We start from the raw sequence: 16,504 nt of genomic DNA on the forward strand, positions 1-16,504 counted from the left end.
CGTGTACCGACTTTAATTCCACGACCGCTAGGAAGGGCTCAACGGCAAACCCTTCTGGTTGTTCTGGGCTTACGAAAGGAGTTGGTGGATCAGCCGTTTGCATCGATGTGCCTTTCTCTGTTTCTCTCCGTGCTGTCATCAAATTGCTCTTTGACGTTATTTGCTGTGCGCAATAGACGCTATGCAAAATGAATGCACCGCCTCTCTCTCTTATTTTACGGAGCTTCCGTATCCGCCATTATATATGGACGCCATGCGAAATGAAAAGCGCCACCACCCGTTCATTTTTGCAGCTCTACATCAACCAACAGGCGTATATTTGTTTGATCGAGCCTTCTGCTTTCCCGACATCTGTTTCTGGTGGGTAAATGCGGACTGGAACTTTTTGCCCTCGACCACAGTGACATGTAGTCGAATTGTAAGGAACCTGGCTGTAGTCTTAGGTCTGGAGATGTCAATGGATACGGTGAACGCTAGAAGAGAGCCAGCCTACCAGACTGGCCTTGCATGAAAGCAGCTGCTCTTAAAACAAGGGGGTGGGGTGGGGGGGGGGGGGGTAATGTGCTCGCCGTTGGCGCTCTAGAACAGATCGTGGTGGTGGTGACGATGGTAACGGCTCGCCGTAGTCGGCCACGTTCAGACTGGCAACGTGACGACTATCACGGGGGGGCATTGCGTCCTGGGCCGACTTCACAGGGAACTGCGCCACAGAACTTCGTCATATAACGCTGTGAGAACCAATCATTTCACCGAATGACGCCCTCGTCACTCCGAATTAGTAGGAAACGCGAGGCGTACGCATTTTTGTGATAATTAACATAAATGTATAAATGTCACAAAACGGCGTACTCGCTTGCAATAAACCACCGGAGAAGACGATGTCGGGATTCGGGATTGGGATTGACCACGAGCACGTTATGCTATCAAGTTCTCTTTCAAAGTCACGTCGAGACTAGGAGGTACCCGGGTTCGAATCCCGGTGCCGGCTGTGCTGTCTGGGGTTTTTTCCTGGGTTTTCCTAAGACGCTTTCAGACATATGTCGGCACAGTTCCCTTAGAAGTCGGCCCAGGGCGCACATTCCCCCAGGACGTCAGTCGTGACGTTGCCCACCTCTGTGAGGCCGACAACCGCGAGCCCTTTCATCAGGGGCGGATTTTGGAGGGGGGGGGGGGTCCGGATGTCCTGACCCCCCTCAATTCCAGACTTTCCAGACTTGAACATAGGGCTCAATGGACCAATCCCAGCATGCACCTGGCACTTGTCGATAGCGGACCCCCCCCCCCCCCCCCCCCCTCGGAAAAATCCTAGATCCGCCCCTGCCTTTCATCATCACCACCACCACCACCACCTGTTTTAAAAGCGTAGAGGACGTGCTTTATGCTGTGGTGTTGCCTTTGTGCAGCCTTACAGCCTCGTCCTGCGTTGTGCGCGTCCGCGTGAGAAGATATGTTGGAAAGAATGCGAAGATGGTGACGACGTCTCTCGTTCGTTGAATGCAGCCCCCTGGTGAGTCGTCGGCATGATGTGCCGGTGTGGCATAATCGGATAGCGCACCCCGTCGGTAATCAACAGGTGTATTGGTACGATTCCCGACGCTGTTGGTCTTTTTCGGCGGGTGCGACATCTCGATACTGCTCCTATAGGTACCTTGAAGCTTGCGTTGTGCTTGTCAGTTTATATGCCCTCCAGTCTCAGGATAGTGACTTTCCTTCGTCTCCGTACATGGACGTTCTCTTCGCCGTTCTCCAGAACTGAGGCTTTTGAGATTGATTCCAAAACGTGTACTGCGTTCTTTTTCTGCAGTTAACTTCTGCTGCGTCGCACGCATCAATAAACAGTCTATTCTTTCTCTTTCTCTCTTTCATTATATCCTTACTTTCCTCTTTGCGTCGCTGAGCTTATACTCGAATGATCAATACAGCTCCTCCTTCTCTGTTCCCGGAACCAGGGCCTTGGCTACGGCTACTTAAACACCACCTTCTTCGCCGCTGATTCAATTATTTTCCTGTTATTATATTACTCCTTATTATTTTTACTCGGCTCAATATAACAGGAAGGGGGCGGATTTCACGCGTGACCGCCTCCGAAAATTTTCCCCGAACTCTTCGCGCTCCCGCCGTCGGAATGAGCGTACAAAAAAAAAAAAAAAAGAAGGAAAAAAAAAGAAAAGGAGACATGGAAACGGCTTGAATTCGTCTTGCTGGTATGATAAGGGACTTTTCCACCAAGAGACATTCTTGGGTGCATGAACAGTGTGCTGCTTGAGAATGCCTTGCCAAAATGGTCGTATGAAGATCAAGAAAAAAGATGAAGCGCTAACTGAAACGTGTAGGACCAGTCAATCAGTACCAATCAGTACAGTCATCTCCCTTAGTGAAATGTATGGGAGTGTACGGATCCAATGCTGTCCCTGCGTGAATAACCCATGTCATCGTCTGCCGATCGCAGCTGCTTTTTTGTGGTCATTGAGTGCTGTATAGTAGGCGTGCTTCTGTACTTGGAGGCAGCATCTTGGTACTCTTCGACGTTCGAGCTCCGCTACGCAAATCCAATGTCGTGATGCATACAGACGTCGCAACTGTTTGTCACATGTAGAGCTCGAAACTGTAGGCGTTGCGTGCGCAACGAATAATGCACGGTACCGGCGTCGTTTTGTGATACATCTTAGAAGTAACACCTGGATGAGTAGAACTAATAATAACATGGGTGTGTTCCATAATGTAATCATTTTGAGGGATTTTCCACGAGGTATACGAAGACAAAGATCATGTCAGAAACGCGCCCGCTCGTCGCGATTGCAACGCGCGCGCTCCTGCCATCATTTTGAATTTTGCACGTTTTCTTTCCAGGCAAAAAAAGAAAATACACGCAAAACACACACACACACACACACAGCCACGCAAACATCCTCGATCGGGTGCTTCTCAAACCCGGTCCTCCTCAGACTCCCCATTTACTCTCTTCCATACCCTCTCCCATGAACAAGTGACGCTGGCGATGGTGTGACGTCACAGCGTCACTATACTACATCATTCATAGGGGAAGGGTGAAAACTTCGAAAAAAAAAATTTCGCTGTGACGAGTGGGACTTTTATCGAACGTCCTTTGGCTTCTGTAGTCAAATGTCTCTGGACATTTGACTAGAACGGGCAACGACACGGGAACGACAAAACTATCAACGGGCAGCTATGTGTATATGTTGCACAGAAGCTCTAGAACGCAAGTTCGAATCGCGACAGATCTGAAGAATAGCATACACGCAACAAACCGCTGACAACAAGCATAATGCAGAAAACGGTGCAGTCACGGCAATCAAGAAAGAGAGAAGAAGAACAAAGAAGAAAAAGGAAAGACGTATTCTTTGAATGACACAGATGCCACGATTGGAGGACGGCAAATGTGACGAAGAGAGATTCGCCCCCTTTAGAGGCAACTTCTTTCCCCCTCATTGTTATACAGCTATTGTTATGGGATAATAGTAGGTAATAGCATAGAAATACAAAAAAAAATGTAATTGACTATGTGATCCTCTTTCTTGCCTTTGAGGCTCATACACGGATTAATCCAGGTAGTGCTGTAGTGCTAAAGGATAGCACCCCGTTAAGCTCCGTTAATACTCATTTCGCGGGCAGCAGAAAGAAGGAAAGAAAAAAAAAAGGAAAGCGAAGTCGGCCCCGAGCCAAGGAGAAGATTCTGCGAGAGGCCCAAGGGAGAAAACACAATGGCAAAGCAAATCCTGCACAGAGATTAAGCTGCAACTCGATGCCAGAGAAACATGGCCATTGTCCTATATGACAAAGTTAAGGGAAATATGAGGAGACGCGACTACGGGGAGAAAGAGGGGGGAGCAGACGACGTCTATGATAGGCATGACGCGCGGCCTGTATACATAGACGATTTTAAAAAGATGCGCGCGCCGCCAAGCGTGTGGCGCAAAGCAGCATGGGAACTTTGATTTGAGGGACACTGCTCTGTCGTCTGCTTCGGTTATGGTTTACCCCAGCTGACGCTGCTGCTGCGCACACCGGGAATGTTGTTGTTGTTCTTCTACCTCCGCCTCTGGTCGTCTCGTAATTCTTTAAGGCACTGTAAGTTCCCATGAGCCCTTGCGCGCCACAGATGGCGCTTGCTTTTCTAAAATGGTATATTTCAATGATATCACTCGAGTAAAGATCACGTTCATTAATTTGCTTTTTTGTTTCTCAAGATTATCCGCGCGTATACATCGAACGCGTTGCTGCGATCCCGCATTTTATAAATGGTACATAGCACACGACGCGTATAGTACGTAGGCATAGTTGTTCTACTTTTAAAGGAGCAGTGAAATGCCTCTTAATTATTTTTTTTTTTTTTTCATTTCGGGCTGCGGCATGCTGTGCCGCTCGTTGGTGGTAGCCAAGGTCGTGCTGAAGAATGTGAGGTGGTGGGTTCGAATCCTGCCACCGGCTGCGCTGTCTCAGGTTTTCCCTGGGTTTTCCGAAGACTTTCCAGACAAATGTCGGCCCAGGACGCATACTAACGCACCCTGTCCTCCACTCCTTCCTGCTGTCCTCTCTCCATCTGTCCACATCTGTGCGCCGCTTATAGTCATAGTTGCTTCGCGGCGCTAACACGGAATGAAAAAAAACACATGTTGTGCAACAAATAACATGAACTCTTCCGAAGCAACGACGACCTGGGCTGACCTGCGCACGGTCCGGAAATCATCCACTCCTTCTGAGAGCGCGTAAGTGAGCGAGTGAAGTAGACGTCACGTCGTGACGTTGGCAGAACCAATGGGAGGGCCGATCCAGTGAGTCGTGACGTTTCCAGGCTCGCTCGAAGAGGTCGATATTTCATCCATGGAAAACTTTTTTGAGTAACTTTGCGAGTAATCGGTTAGTTTTCCGAACAAGTAATTTTTCAAGTAATCTGATTACAATTTTGAGTAATTGGTTACATGTAATCGATTACTTTTCGACTAAGCTTTACATAGGGACCCATATTGCCAAGTTTGAGCCACTATGGTCCCCGTATTGGACCCGTATCGCCAATACTCGGCCAATATGGGCCCAATATTGTGTACCGCCTGGGATATTATTTGTTCTACGGCTGTATGTATACCATATTGCGCAGTTGCATCCTGTTTTGAGTGCAGACGTGCAGTGAACTAGTTCTTTTTTTTTTTTTTTTTGATAATGTTGCCCCACTCTTAAAAACGGGCTTCACCACATAGAAGGCTCCTAGCCAACCATCATCACGAGTGACATGGTTCTTTCTGACTTGCTGAAAATGGGAGGCGTACGCCATTTTTGCGGCATTATGCAGTTCATAATTGCGACAAAAATGGCGTACCCTCCCAGTTTTCAGCAAATCAAGGGAGAGAACGTTATCATTCGGGATGATAGTTGGCTAGGAGAGTGCCATCTGGTCAGGTTCTGTTCTGTTTTTAGAGCGTGGCCCGAAGAAGAACATTTTCTGTCCGAAACATTGAGGCTCTCCCCGTCTTTTGAGTGCTAAGTTTGTTCACACCTGAATTTTCCGGTGGTTACGAATAAGTCATCGTGTAAAAAGTAACATCGTGTGTACCGCCGATATCGTGGTTGGTGATGCAGTGCACGTATATGGCGGAGCAATGATAAGCGGGAAATGCACTCTCAAAATGGAACTTCACAGCACAGCACGCAGGTAGCCAGCCATCATATCGAATGACATCCTTCTTGCCCATATTTGTTGAAAGCGAGAGGCCCACGCCTTTTTGTGACAATTATGCAGTTATGTTAATTGTCACAAAATATGCGTACGTGCCGTCGTTTCAACAAATCTGCAGGAGTGATAACTGTATCGTCCAATGCAGTCTTGGACTTCAGTGGTGAAGTGTGGTGAATATGTGCTTATGTTGTGAAGTTCTGTTTTAAGAGTGAAGAAGCCACAGTTGCTTCGCGGCGCTAACAATGAATCAAAAAATAAATAAATAAGAGTACAGAATCAAATTATTTATGCATATATGTAAAACCCCGAGACTAGGGAACACGAAAGGACAGACACAAACACGAAGTCTTAAATATGAGACTTCGTGTTTGTGTTTGTCCTTTCGTGTTCCCTAGTCTCGGGGTTTTACATTATGCATCATCTTCACCAGCTCGCTTGCTTCCTAGCCATTTTTTCATTGTCAAATTATTTAGTTTGAGCGGCGGGTATCACTGTTTTTCTTCAGCTTCGTAGCAATGTTTACCGTGTTTACCTGATATTTTGATTGATTTAGCATTTAAAAAAAAAAAAAGGACACAACAACTCGAGCGGCGCATTATTGTTTCAGAACCTGTCTCTGGATTCACTTTTAAGAGCATCTTCTTCACTTCAAAGCCGATTACCCCTTGCCTTATCTCGGTATACGAGCCAATTATCTTCAGGAGTGATCACGTAGTGCACTAAGACGATTATAGGAGTTAAACTGCACCTGCCTCGCAACTTCTGAACCTCATTTATAAGACATAACAACAACCAAGACGGCGTATTCCTTTTAAAAATGCAGTAATGACTTTATATGGTTGCTTGTCGAGTCGTCCGGTGGACCATGCCGAAACATGACTTATGTAAGTTTTCGCTCGTCAGAATTGGACCAGCTGCTGTAGTAAACAGCGTCTGGATAAGGCTTCGTTCCAACAGGTCGTTCAGCAGCGAGGGTACTGCAGGGCTGTGTGTTGACCATGTTCGAACCCCCAAGCTTAGGAACACTGAGATAACTGCTTTTCGCCGGTCAGCTCAGCGATGCACACCGTCTGTAATTTGTTGATGTGATGATTTGATAATTCGTGGCTTTACATCGGGAGACATCTATGATCGTGAGCGATGACACTCTTGTTGATCTGTGGCTTCCGGGAAACATCATCATGACGTTGGTAGACAGACTGAAACCGAAACAACTCGGAAGGGGAGGGCTGTGTTCCACGAATGGACACTTGTTTGCTGCCTGCTATTGAAAGAAAAGTAGGACCGAAAGTCGCGTCCTTTTCAGGGACCATCGTAATCCCCTCAAGACCGTGGCTTTCGGGAGCGACCTTGTTCGCCCTTAGCTTCGAGCGTATAGTTCAACTCTACCAATTTGGTGGCGCTGTCGAACACTATGACGTCATTTGTTTCAAACAGGGAGAGGTCTATTTAGTCCACTTGAGGATTCTTTAACGAGCGCCGAAAGCTCAGCAAACGGCACACCGTATATTTATAACGTCCCTCATCTCTGACACCAAGTTGCTGACGTCCTGGACCGGGATCGCACCCACAAACTTGGGACCAGTACGCGGACACACTGCGAAGTGGTCCACCGAGGCCACTCTGAAATAATAATGGTACCGTGATGTTGTTACACGTAAAGTTTGTCTGCGCAGTGTGACGACATGTTGCGCGTGCCACAGGGTAGGACTGCGGGTAATTTGGACCACCTGGGATGCTTTTGACGTGCGCCGTAAGGTGCTGGAAGCAATGTTTACCTCTCCCACATTGCTACCGCCCTCGGCCGGGATCGAACCCACGATCTTTGAGCTCAGCAAGACAGCACGCAACCGACTGAGCAGGCCACTCTGAACTTTGTGAAAAACTGTCGCAGAAACAGCGTCCAATCGTTGCACCTAATCCTTCTTCCGATCGGTTCTTTTGTAGGTGCTGACCAAGGACTCTGTGACGGTATCCGTCGACGCGGTGGTGTACTACCGGGTGCAGAACGCGGCGGTGTCCGTGGCCAACGTGGAGAATGCTCACCACAGCACCCGGCTCCTCGCTCAGACTACGCTGCGAAACATCCTCGGCACCCGGAACCTGCACGAGATACTCGCCGACAGAGAACAAATCTCCAACGCCATGCAGGTAATGTGTTCTGACCACGACCTACTAGATTTATAACGGCCATGTCATAGGAACCCCTTCCCAGCGCCGCATTTGGAGGCTAGCGGTGGCGTTACTCATCGGCCCGGTTATTGCTTCCTCAATTTCTGTGATACTTTTTACTCACAGCTTACCTTAGTATTTTTGTACAAGCGGTGGATGTCCCACGGGAGATGCTTCTTTCTATAGTCCATTATCATCATCATTCTACGAGTTTTGATAGGAGCCGTTGCTGTCGTCAGCTACTGTAGTCGTACGTCCGCTTCTGCGCGTTCAAAATTCGAATTTCCATAGTCCAATCATGATGTAGATCTCGCGGGCCGATGAGTAGCCCCCCTAGCGGATCGCGCGGACGGGCTGCTCATAGGGGTTGCCGATTAGGACATGGTCGTTATAATCTATAGGACATCCAAAGGACCTTGTCGGGAAAGTTTCTGTCAGGGTCCCATGTCTCTATTACACCCCTGTCACACGGGCAGTCTTCAATCGTCATGGAAACCAACGGCAATTGAACATCCGCTTAGCGCCACCCATCGGGCAACGTGGTAACCTGTCAAGGAGCATTGGTTACAAAGCTGTTTGAGACGTTGACACGTTACCCGCTGGGTGGCACTAAGCGCATGTTCAATTGCCTTTGGTTTCAATGCTATTTGAAGACTGTCCGTGTGACATTGGTATTAATGCAACAATTTGCCATATCCTCTAAAGAAAGGTCAATACTCTATTTTGCTGGTGATTTAATGTGGTAAGATCAAATGAAAGTGGCGAGTGATTGTTGATCCAATATGATTATACAGTCGTTGTTATACCGGTCACCGTGACTTTCATTCTATAAGTGACATGATAATATATTTTACCTGTAACACCTCTCTTTAAAAAAAGAAAACGTATGCTTAATATGTCATTAATAGTGCAATTCACTCTCTCGGTTGCATCGGAAGAAACTTTCGCATGGCACCTATGGTACTAAAACTGACACTGTTCAAAACATTAGTACGACGATCACACTACATTAATTATGAAATGAAATGGGATGAAAATGTGATGAAAGGGGAATATGGGAAATGGGAATACGAAATGGTAATATGGGATGAAATGACATTAATAAGCTAGAAAGTATTCAAAATCGTGCAGCCCGTTTTATTCTATCTAACAACAGTCGGACATCAAGTGTCTCATCCATGAAGGCCACCTTGTCGTTAGAGCCATAATCATTACGTCGCAAAATCAGCAGGCTTTGTCTTTTCCATTCTATATGGGTGTTTCAGTTAAATACCCGGGCTAACTAATTCCCGAACGGCTGCACCAATCGAATAACTTTCTTTTTTACAAGTATCTATCCGATACCGCCTACAAGCTGCGCACTGTGTGAATGAGTGCGAGGCGCTCATTATTTAAATAAAAATTCAAATGAGTTTCGTAAAAAAAAAAAACTTCGAAAGCAGGGCATTGTCGGCATTAAAATAGGTACTACCCCTTTTGGGACCTTCAGTGGACACCTTTTAGAGAAAGATCTGCCACCGAAGCGGTCGTTTGTTGCAGTAATTAGTTGGTTTCGGTTTACATATTTTGTCGCGGTTGGTCGCGGTGAAGCGCAAAAGGACGCTCTTTCACTCCCTTATCCACCAATGAATTACGTCCTTACACCTTGCGGTTATGGCGTGTTTCGAAATCATGACGGGCAATCCACCGAAGCACCGTTCTTTTTGGAAAACATCTAGGGTAACCTGCCGGGTTAAGTCTAGCAAACGTTACACATTTCGATCGCATTGTAAAATTAGAAGACGAGGTTTGGCCCATCCCAAACTTTGCAGACTGATAGCCTTTTGTCTCAAGTTTTATTTGAACTTTTTGTAAGCGCTATGGTCATGTAGAAAGAGAATTAAAAATCGAGCAAAATCGAGCCCCACGCATTTTCAATGGCCTATCCCACACAAAACACCGCCATTTTTTTCTTGTGCCTGCTTCACATTCACATGACATCACACAGGCGGCGCTGCCAACAACGATGTGACGTGCCCATTTCGACGTTATGCACCAATCCACTTGTTCTGTACGTTGGCGCCACCTGTGTGTGGTGAAATGAAAACGAAGCGCACTCCGGAGAAAATGGCGGCTTTTGAGAGAGATGGGCCATAGAAAATGCATAGAATGAGATTTTGCTTGATTTTTAATTTTTCTTCTACAGGACCATAACGCTCACAAAAAAAAATCCAACAAAACTTTCGACAGATGACTACCAGTCTCCAAAGTTTGGGGTTGGCTAAACAGCGTCTTCTATTTTTACGATGCGATCGAAATGTGTAACGTCCGCTATAACCCTGTACTACTAGACCCTGTAGACAATGAAGTACGAGGATAAAGCAACAATGGCTTCTTCCGCCTGCGACTTGCGAGCCTTTAGGCTTGCTCTCTGTCTTAGTTTAACTTCCGTAGTTAATTTCCGTAATTTCTGTGTTAGTTTAAGCTTCCGTACTCTCGATAAAGAGTACGGAAAGTATCCACAGACGAGACGTTCCAAGATGGAGAAAATTGAAGATTGGGATTTTTTTTTTTATAGGCTATACGTAAAAGAACCCGGAAGTCCTTGTCACAGTGGCAACTGTATTTACATTGCAGCGGAGAGAAATGTCAATAGTATGTTTACGCGCGAAAGTGCTACAGAAATGCACACGAAAAATACAAATTCAAAGACGTAGCGGATATAACATGGCAGTGAGTTTCTTCAAGCTGTCTAAACAGCTAGAGCACCGAAGAACTTGTTCGCCCGAAATGTCCACTCACTTTTCTGTTCTTCTTATAATGAATGCATTCTGCAAAATATTAACAGTCACTCATTCCTTGTTGGCCGCTCAGTGATTAAGTATCTATCGAGTGTCCTTCATAAACTGCCACAATATCAAGAAAAGAAGAGAGCACTAAAATGCTTCTGCTTTGCTCGATTTTTTTTTTTTTTTCGAGGCACTGAACCGCGTCATAAAAACAGCTTTTACGACGTATTCATTGCCGATACAAGTGCTCTAACGTGCAATTTACTGGACCGTCTTCCGGGGCAATTCACTGCCTCTCGTGTTCGCCTCAGAAAGGGGTGATAGCAGGGCACATATATACAGTATATAGAACAGCACAATACACAACACGTAAAACAAAGCGCTCGACGACGTTAATAGGAAGATACAGCGAAGCACTTGAAGGGGTCTTCAAAGGCGTCCCCGTAACGACCTCATCTGTCTTTTCAGAGGGAAGGTTCCTCCACCACCACCCTTTTTTTCTTTTTTTTTTTTTTGAGGACGGTAGTAAAACAAATGGTGATGACACGGTGTGGATAGACAAGGTATGGCCGTCCACTTTGAGCGGAGCGGGCTCATAAACACCATACTAATGACGCCGTGAACCGAATTTGCAAGAATTCGGAGAAAATCGGACCTTTCGAAACGTTCGTCGAAAAATACGAAGCAGGTCCGACACACTAACGCATGCGCAGCGCTCACATATGCACTTCTCAGTTTTTTGACAAATTTCTAACTTAGTAGATCTTTTATGGCATAGTTACGGTACATCAACATACCACAAACCCTTACCCTACCTTACAAGCAATGCCCTAATACATCAAACCTAGTATCTAGTATACCCTATAAGCAACATTACCAAAGACCTACGGTATTTTGAAAAGCAGCTAATTATCGTTATCTAATTAATCTGCCACAATGGAAAAAATACTGGCGGCTGCTAACATTGTTCTGTGTCATATGTCTACAGCCCTCCGTGCTTTGATTTTTTCTGTTGCTTTGACCCTGGTGGAGGTTGTTAGTTGGGGCATCCTAAACATATGCCTATGTAAGAGAGATCAATATTCGGTGGTCGGATGCTGGCCATATATGGACTAACGCAATTTCCTTTCACTTTGCAGAGCGCCCTGGACGAATGCACCGATGCTTGGGGCATCAAAGTTGAGCGGGTGGAAATGTAAGCAAATTCTCAACCTCTAGCGTCACGTTTACGTATAGAACAAGGAACATACCGAGTATTCACATGAGTAACATTACCCCAGGGATACCACAGCAGAAGATGCGAACAATGTCATAGCTTCCTGTCGCCACGTAAACGCGAGCGTTCAATGTTATGATCCGTATAGCAGGCGACAGGAAATGACACAGATGATGTCGTCTGTCGAGTGTGCTGTATGAGGCTCCCGACATTCCGTGAGAAAAATTCTTCGGAATACTCCAGCAGAAGATGCGAACAACGTTAAATTTTCTGTTATCACGTGAGCGCTCGAGTGTTCAACATCATCACGTCTCCGTAGCAGACGACAGGAGAAGACGCAGTTGGTGTCGTCTGCTAAGTATGACGTCTGCGTATGTAAATATTCCGGCACCGTGCGAATTCTCAGCTCAACACACGGCGGACCTTCTGCCCCGTGAGCAGTTTTTTTTTTCTTGTTATTTCATTAAAATATTCCGTGGGGACGTAGTTTGTGTGGCTATACGAGTACACTAATTCGGACTAATTAAGATTCTGTTTCGACCACGTTTTCTGCCCCGGTCACGCATGGCTGACCACCGAAATGCACATAGCCGCCTTAGGTTAAAACTGCGCGTACGAATATGAATGTTCTCTGCAACGAAACTACACCACGTCTCGAACAGATGTCGCCTTCCTCTGAACGAGGGGGGATGGGAATAAAGGCTGGTTCTATCATCCGCTAAGAAGACGTCCTCCTTAAAGAGTATCGACGGCGAAGGACGAGAGGTATAAAGATTACCCTTGTTCCTTCGATGCCCGCTTTGCGTGTTTCTCAGCCATCGCGGCTGAGGTTTAGTCTACGTTCCTCGCATGAAATATTCCTCCGCGTTGTCTTTCGCACCGTACTTTTGTCTTGCCTGGGCGCGAGGCTGATACAGCAATAATAGAGGGAAAATCGATGGCGGATGCTTCCCGTAAATGTTCCTGGAAAAGCAGATGTCGTTTCCGAGAACGGTCGCGATTTTGATGCTTTGCTATTGTGCCGTGTATTTGAAAATACATAGCGAAACGAAAAACAAAAACACAAAAGATTGATGACCACCCGCACGTGGACAGTAATAGCTGTTTTCTTTTCTCTCTCTCTTTCACTATTGGGTTTCAGGATGTATGTTTCTATATAGAGTGTGAACAAATGATGTTTGTGACGTGTTTTCAGCGTTTTGTAAAAGATGTGCAACTAGATTTCTGCCATATTTTTTAGAGCTAACTGTTGCAGCAATCCAGTGTTGTGTGTGCATTCGGGTCTTTAGATAATATATGGAATTCTTTAGTATCAATCCTTTTCCCGTCATTCGAGGACACTCGTAACGTGCGCAAAGCCTATACCAGTGGCGTAGCCACAAAAATATTCCGCGAGGGGTTGTACGAGAACTTACAGCTCATGAAGGGAACGCAAAGTCTATTGGACCATGTGATATCGTGAGTGACACGTATCACATGAAATGAGTCCATTGAATAATTCTCATAGGACCTTCCTGAAGCTTCCGGACATGATTTCTCTGTCATGATGCTCCTAACGTACTTTTCTTTTGCCCGGTTCTGTGTGCAGTTCTTTTTTTTTTTTTTTTGGTTCACAAGGCGATGGATTAAAAACATCCTTTTCCTTGCAGCAAGGACGTGCGTTTACCGGTTCAACTGCAGAGAGCCATGGCTGCAGAAGCCGAGGCTGCCAGAGAAGCACGAGCAAAGGTTAGTCGCAGAAGGCGCACAAGTAACCGCAGCGTTACTTTCAGTGTGCCTGCCGTTGCAATACAGCTGAAGAGTTCCGTCGTCTTCGAATGAATGTTGCACGCGCACCCTCACTCCTGTATAAAATGGGCCAGACGAACTCCCCCAATTGCACAACTTGTTGCGTGGAAGCCGACATTGAGCACTATCTATTATACTGCAACCGGTATCTCTCTGTACGACTCGTCCTCCAACGCCACTTGCGAGAACTTTGTCACCCCAACGTCTCTTTGGCCACTCTGCTCGGTCCAGTCCTGCACAACCAGGGGGCGGTTACGACTACCCTCTTGAGCTTTCTTCATGCCTATCCCCCATATACATACATACATACGTACGTACGGATATACATGCATACGTACGTACGTACGTACGTACATACATACATACATACATACATACGTACATACTACATACATACATACTACATACGTACATACATATTACATACGTACATACATACTACATACATGCATACTACATACATACATACGTACATACATACTACATACATACATACTACATACTACGTACGTACGTACATATATATCCCCCCCACGACACGACACACCCTATGCATGCGCTTCTTCTTCCTTTTTCAGTTTAAGCTGACAAAAAAAAAGGTTGAGTAGACCAGCGATCTGCCTGCCTAGACCGGCGGCACGTTGCTCGAGGGTGAGGGAGTAAGAAGGAGGAAGGGGAGAGGTAGGTAGAAGAAGGGGAGTGTCGTTAACCTGACCACCAGATCGAAAGGGATCATAACATTTCCATTTCTTACTACTAACCGGTGTAGAAAAGATATCGCATCGGCCAGCACTCCTCACGTGAACAACTGTGCATATCGCACGCGAAAGCGAGCAATCTTCTTTTTCCTTGATCTTTCGAACGTTGATACGGTACTCAGATCTTTACCGGATGACTAGTTGTATCGAATGTTACTTTATCGTCAGTCATACCCATTAAAGACGGCAGCCACCAGTATTCATCCCAATGGGAAGAGCGATTTTGGCAGTCCACCCCTCTTATGTCGTCGCTGGGAACGAGGCTAAGGAGCGCACGGAGATTGGTGGTTTGAGAGTAACGCGACAAGGTCTATACGCTAGATTGACCGAAAAAGGTCGATTTCTCTGAAAAAAAAAAAAAAAACTCCAAATTCGACACATAATACACATCGAAAGCCCGGAACCCTGTGAATACCCTCACAATCTCTATAGCTACTACTCACTTAACCCCGGAAACACATTAGAAGAGGATTACCTGGCCACGTCCTACATCTTCGGAACTACGTGTACGTTCAAAACGCTCGCGGTACATGCCGGTGATAAAGCTGTTGTGCAGCGGCTATTACCATGCGCTACACCGGCCGTTGCATCAAGGCGCCGCTACGTGACCGCCGCACGGAATGGCCTCAATCCCAGTCGCTTTGCCGCTCTCGGTCGTAGTAACACGCCTAAACCGCAGTGATGGTCCTAAATTGCGTTTCCCTGAGCTGCGAACACGTCTTCGGGGTTTTCGTCAGCTCACTTGGGTAGTGCAATTCACTAGGGGGTTGCCGTGTGTCGATGGAATACAATATGCGATTCTCGTATAGATAGCCGCCGTTTATACCCGTTTATACCCGCTGTTTATACCCGTACAGGTTAGGCGACGGCGCGTTTTGCACAAAAACGGAAATAGCCAGGCTCTGAAGAAAGGTATGTCGAAGGAACGTAGGCAGACGAGTACGTATTTCTTCCTCCTCCTCCTTCTTCCTTTATTGTTTTTCATTTATAATCTTTAGCTTCTTTTTATCGTTTACCTCGCTTCCCTAAACCCTAAATAAGGACTACAGACAGGTAGTTCGCTTATTTATTTATTTTTATTTTTATTTATTAATACTGTAAGCCAATATGTGGCCCAAACAGGAGTGGCATACATGTTTGACACATACTCAACAATGGACAACTAAACAGAGCTCAGTAAATTGACCCATCAAAACACGATCATACACTATAACAATTAAATCAACTTTTTATCAACACCACAAGGCATTCTATTGAGAACAAAAATAAAATTGCTCCACGTTACTTATAAAATTAGCTGACTCGAAAACACTTCCGGGCAATGAATTCCAATCTTGTATCGTTCGAGGAAAGAAACTATATTTAAATGCATTAGTTCTTGCAAAAATTGCTGCTAACATTTGTTCCCGCTGACTGTGTCGTGTTCTTCTCAACAAGGACGGTTTCAGAGAATTCGGTAAATTTAATGCGACATTTCCCATCAGACCCTTACGAAGAAATAATATCCGACTAATTTTTCGGCGCAGTTCAAGTGTCTGAATGTTGTTTACCTGCATCAGCTTATTAGGTGAGTCAGTTCTTCCGTATTTCCCAAAAATGAATCTTATGGCTCTTCTCTGTACCCTCTCCAGTAGTGTAATATCCCTTTTCTTCAGGCTCAGCCTGGAGGAAACGTTAGAGGTCGAGGGACTGGTACGCGCGTCCAATGCCGAGTGACGTGCGCATGACGTTTTCCATGGTTTTGTTTGAGAGAGTTCAACGTTACCTGCAGAAAGAAAGTCTTAAACGATGTCACTTAGTCAATCATGTGACGATGTGACGTAGCCAGTCCGCCAGTCACGACCGTGCTTTAGACGGCCGTGGCTATCGAGACACGTCAACGTCAGCCGCGTGAGCAGGCGCTGGTAGCCATAGACGACCCTCTGTTTACAAACATGTGACGTAACGAGAAGACCGGTTCGAGGTTATATTTTGCTGTAGTGGGAAAGAAGCGGGAAAAACGCGTCGGCTGACAGGCCGAAAAGCCTGATACGGTTGATAGGTGCCCATCAGCATGCTTTGCGCGGCGGCGAAACGTAATCGATGACGTAGGAGTGCAGGTCGTCTATAG

General features: G+C 46.1%; 1 protein-coding gene across 3 annotated transcripts in view; it reads left to right on the forward strand.

Moving 5' to 3' along the window:
• LOC135368249 (band 7 protein AGAP004871-like) overlaps positions 1 to 16,504 on the forward strand; it is a 254,066-nt gene that overhangs the window by 229,941 nt on the left and 7,621 nt on the right. For all 3 annotated transcript variants that reach the window (XM_064601405.1, XM_064601406.1, XM_064601404.1), the window contains 3 exons: positions 7,640 to 7,843; positions 11,772 to 11,827; positions 13,498 to 13,576. In XM_064601405.1, coding sequence (XP_064457475.1) covers positions 7,640 to 7,843; positions 11,772 to 11,827; positions 13,498 to 13,576 — 339 coding nt within the window. The remainder of the gene's footprint in view (positions 1 to 7,639; positions 7,844 to 11,771; positions 11,828 to 13,497; positions 13,577 to 16,504) is intronic.

The sequence above is a fragment of the Ornithodoros turicata genome, chromosome 9, assembly GCF_037126465.1.
Source record: "Ornithodoros turicata isolate Travis chromosome 9, ASM3712646v1, whole genome shotgun sequence".
NCBI classification, from domain to species: Eukaryota; Metazoa; Arthropoda; class Arachnida; order Ixodida; family Argasidae; genus Ornithodoros; species Ornithodoros turicata.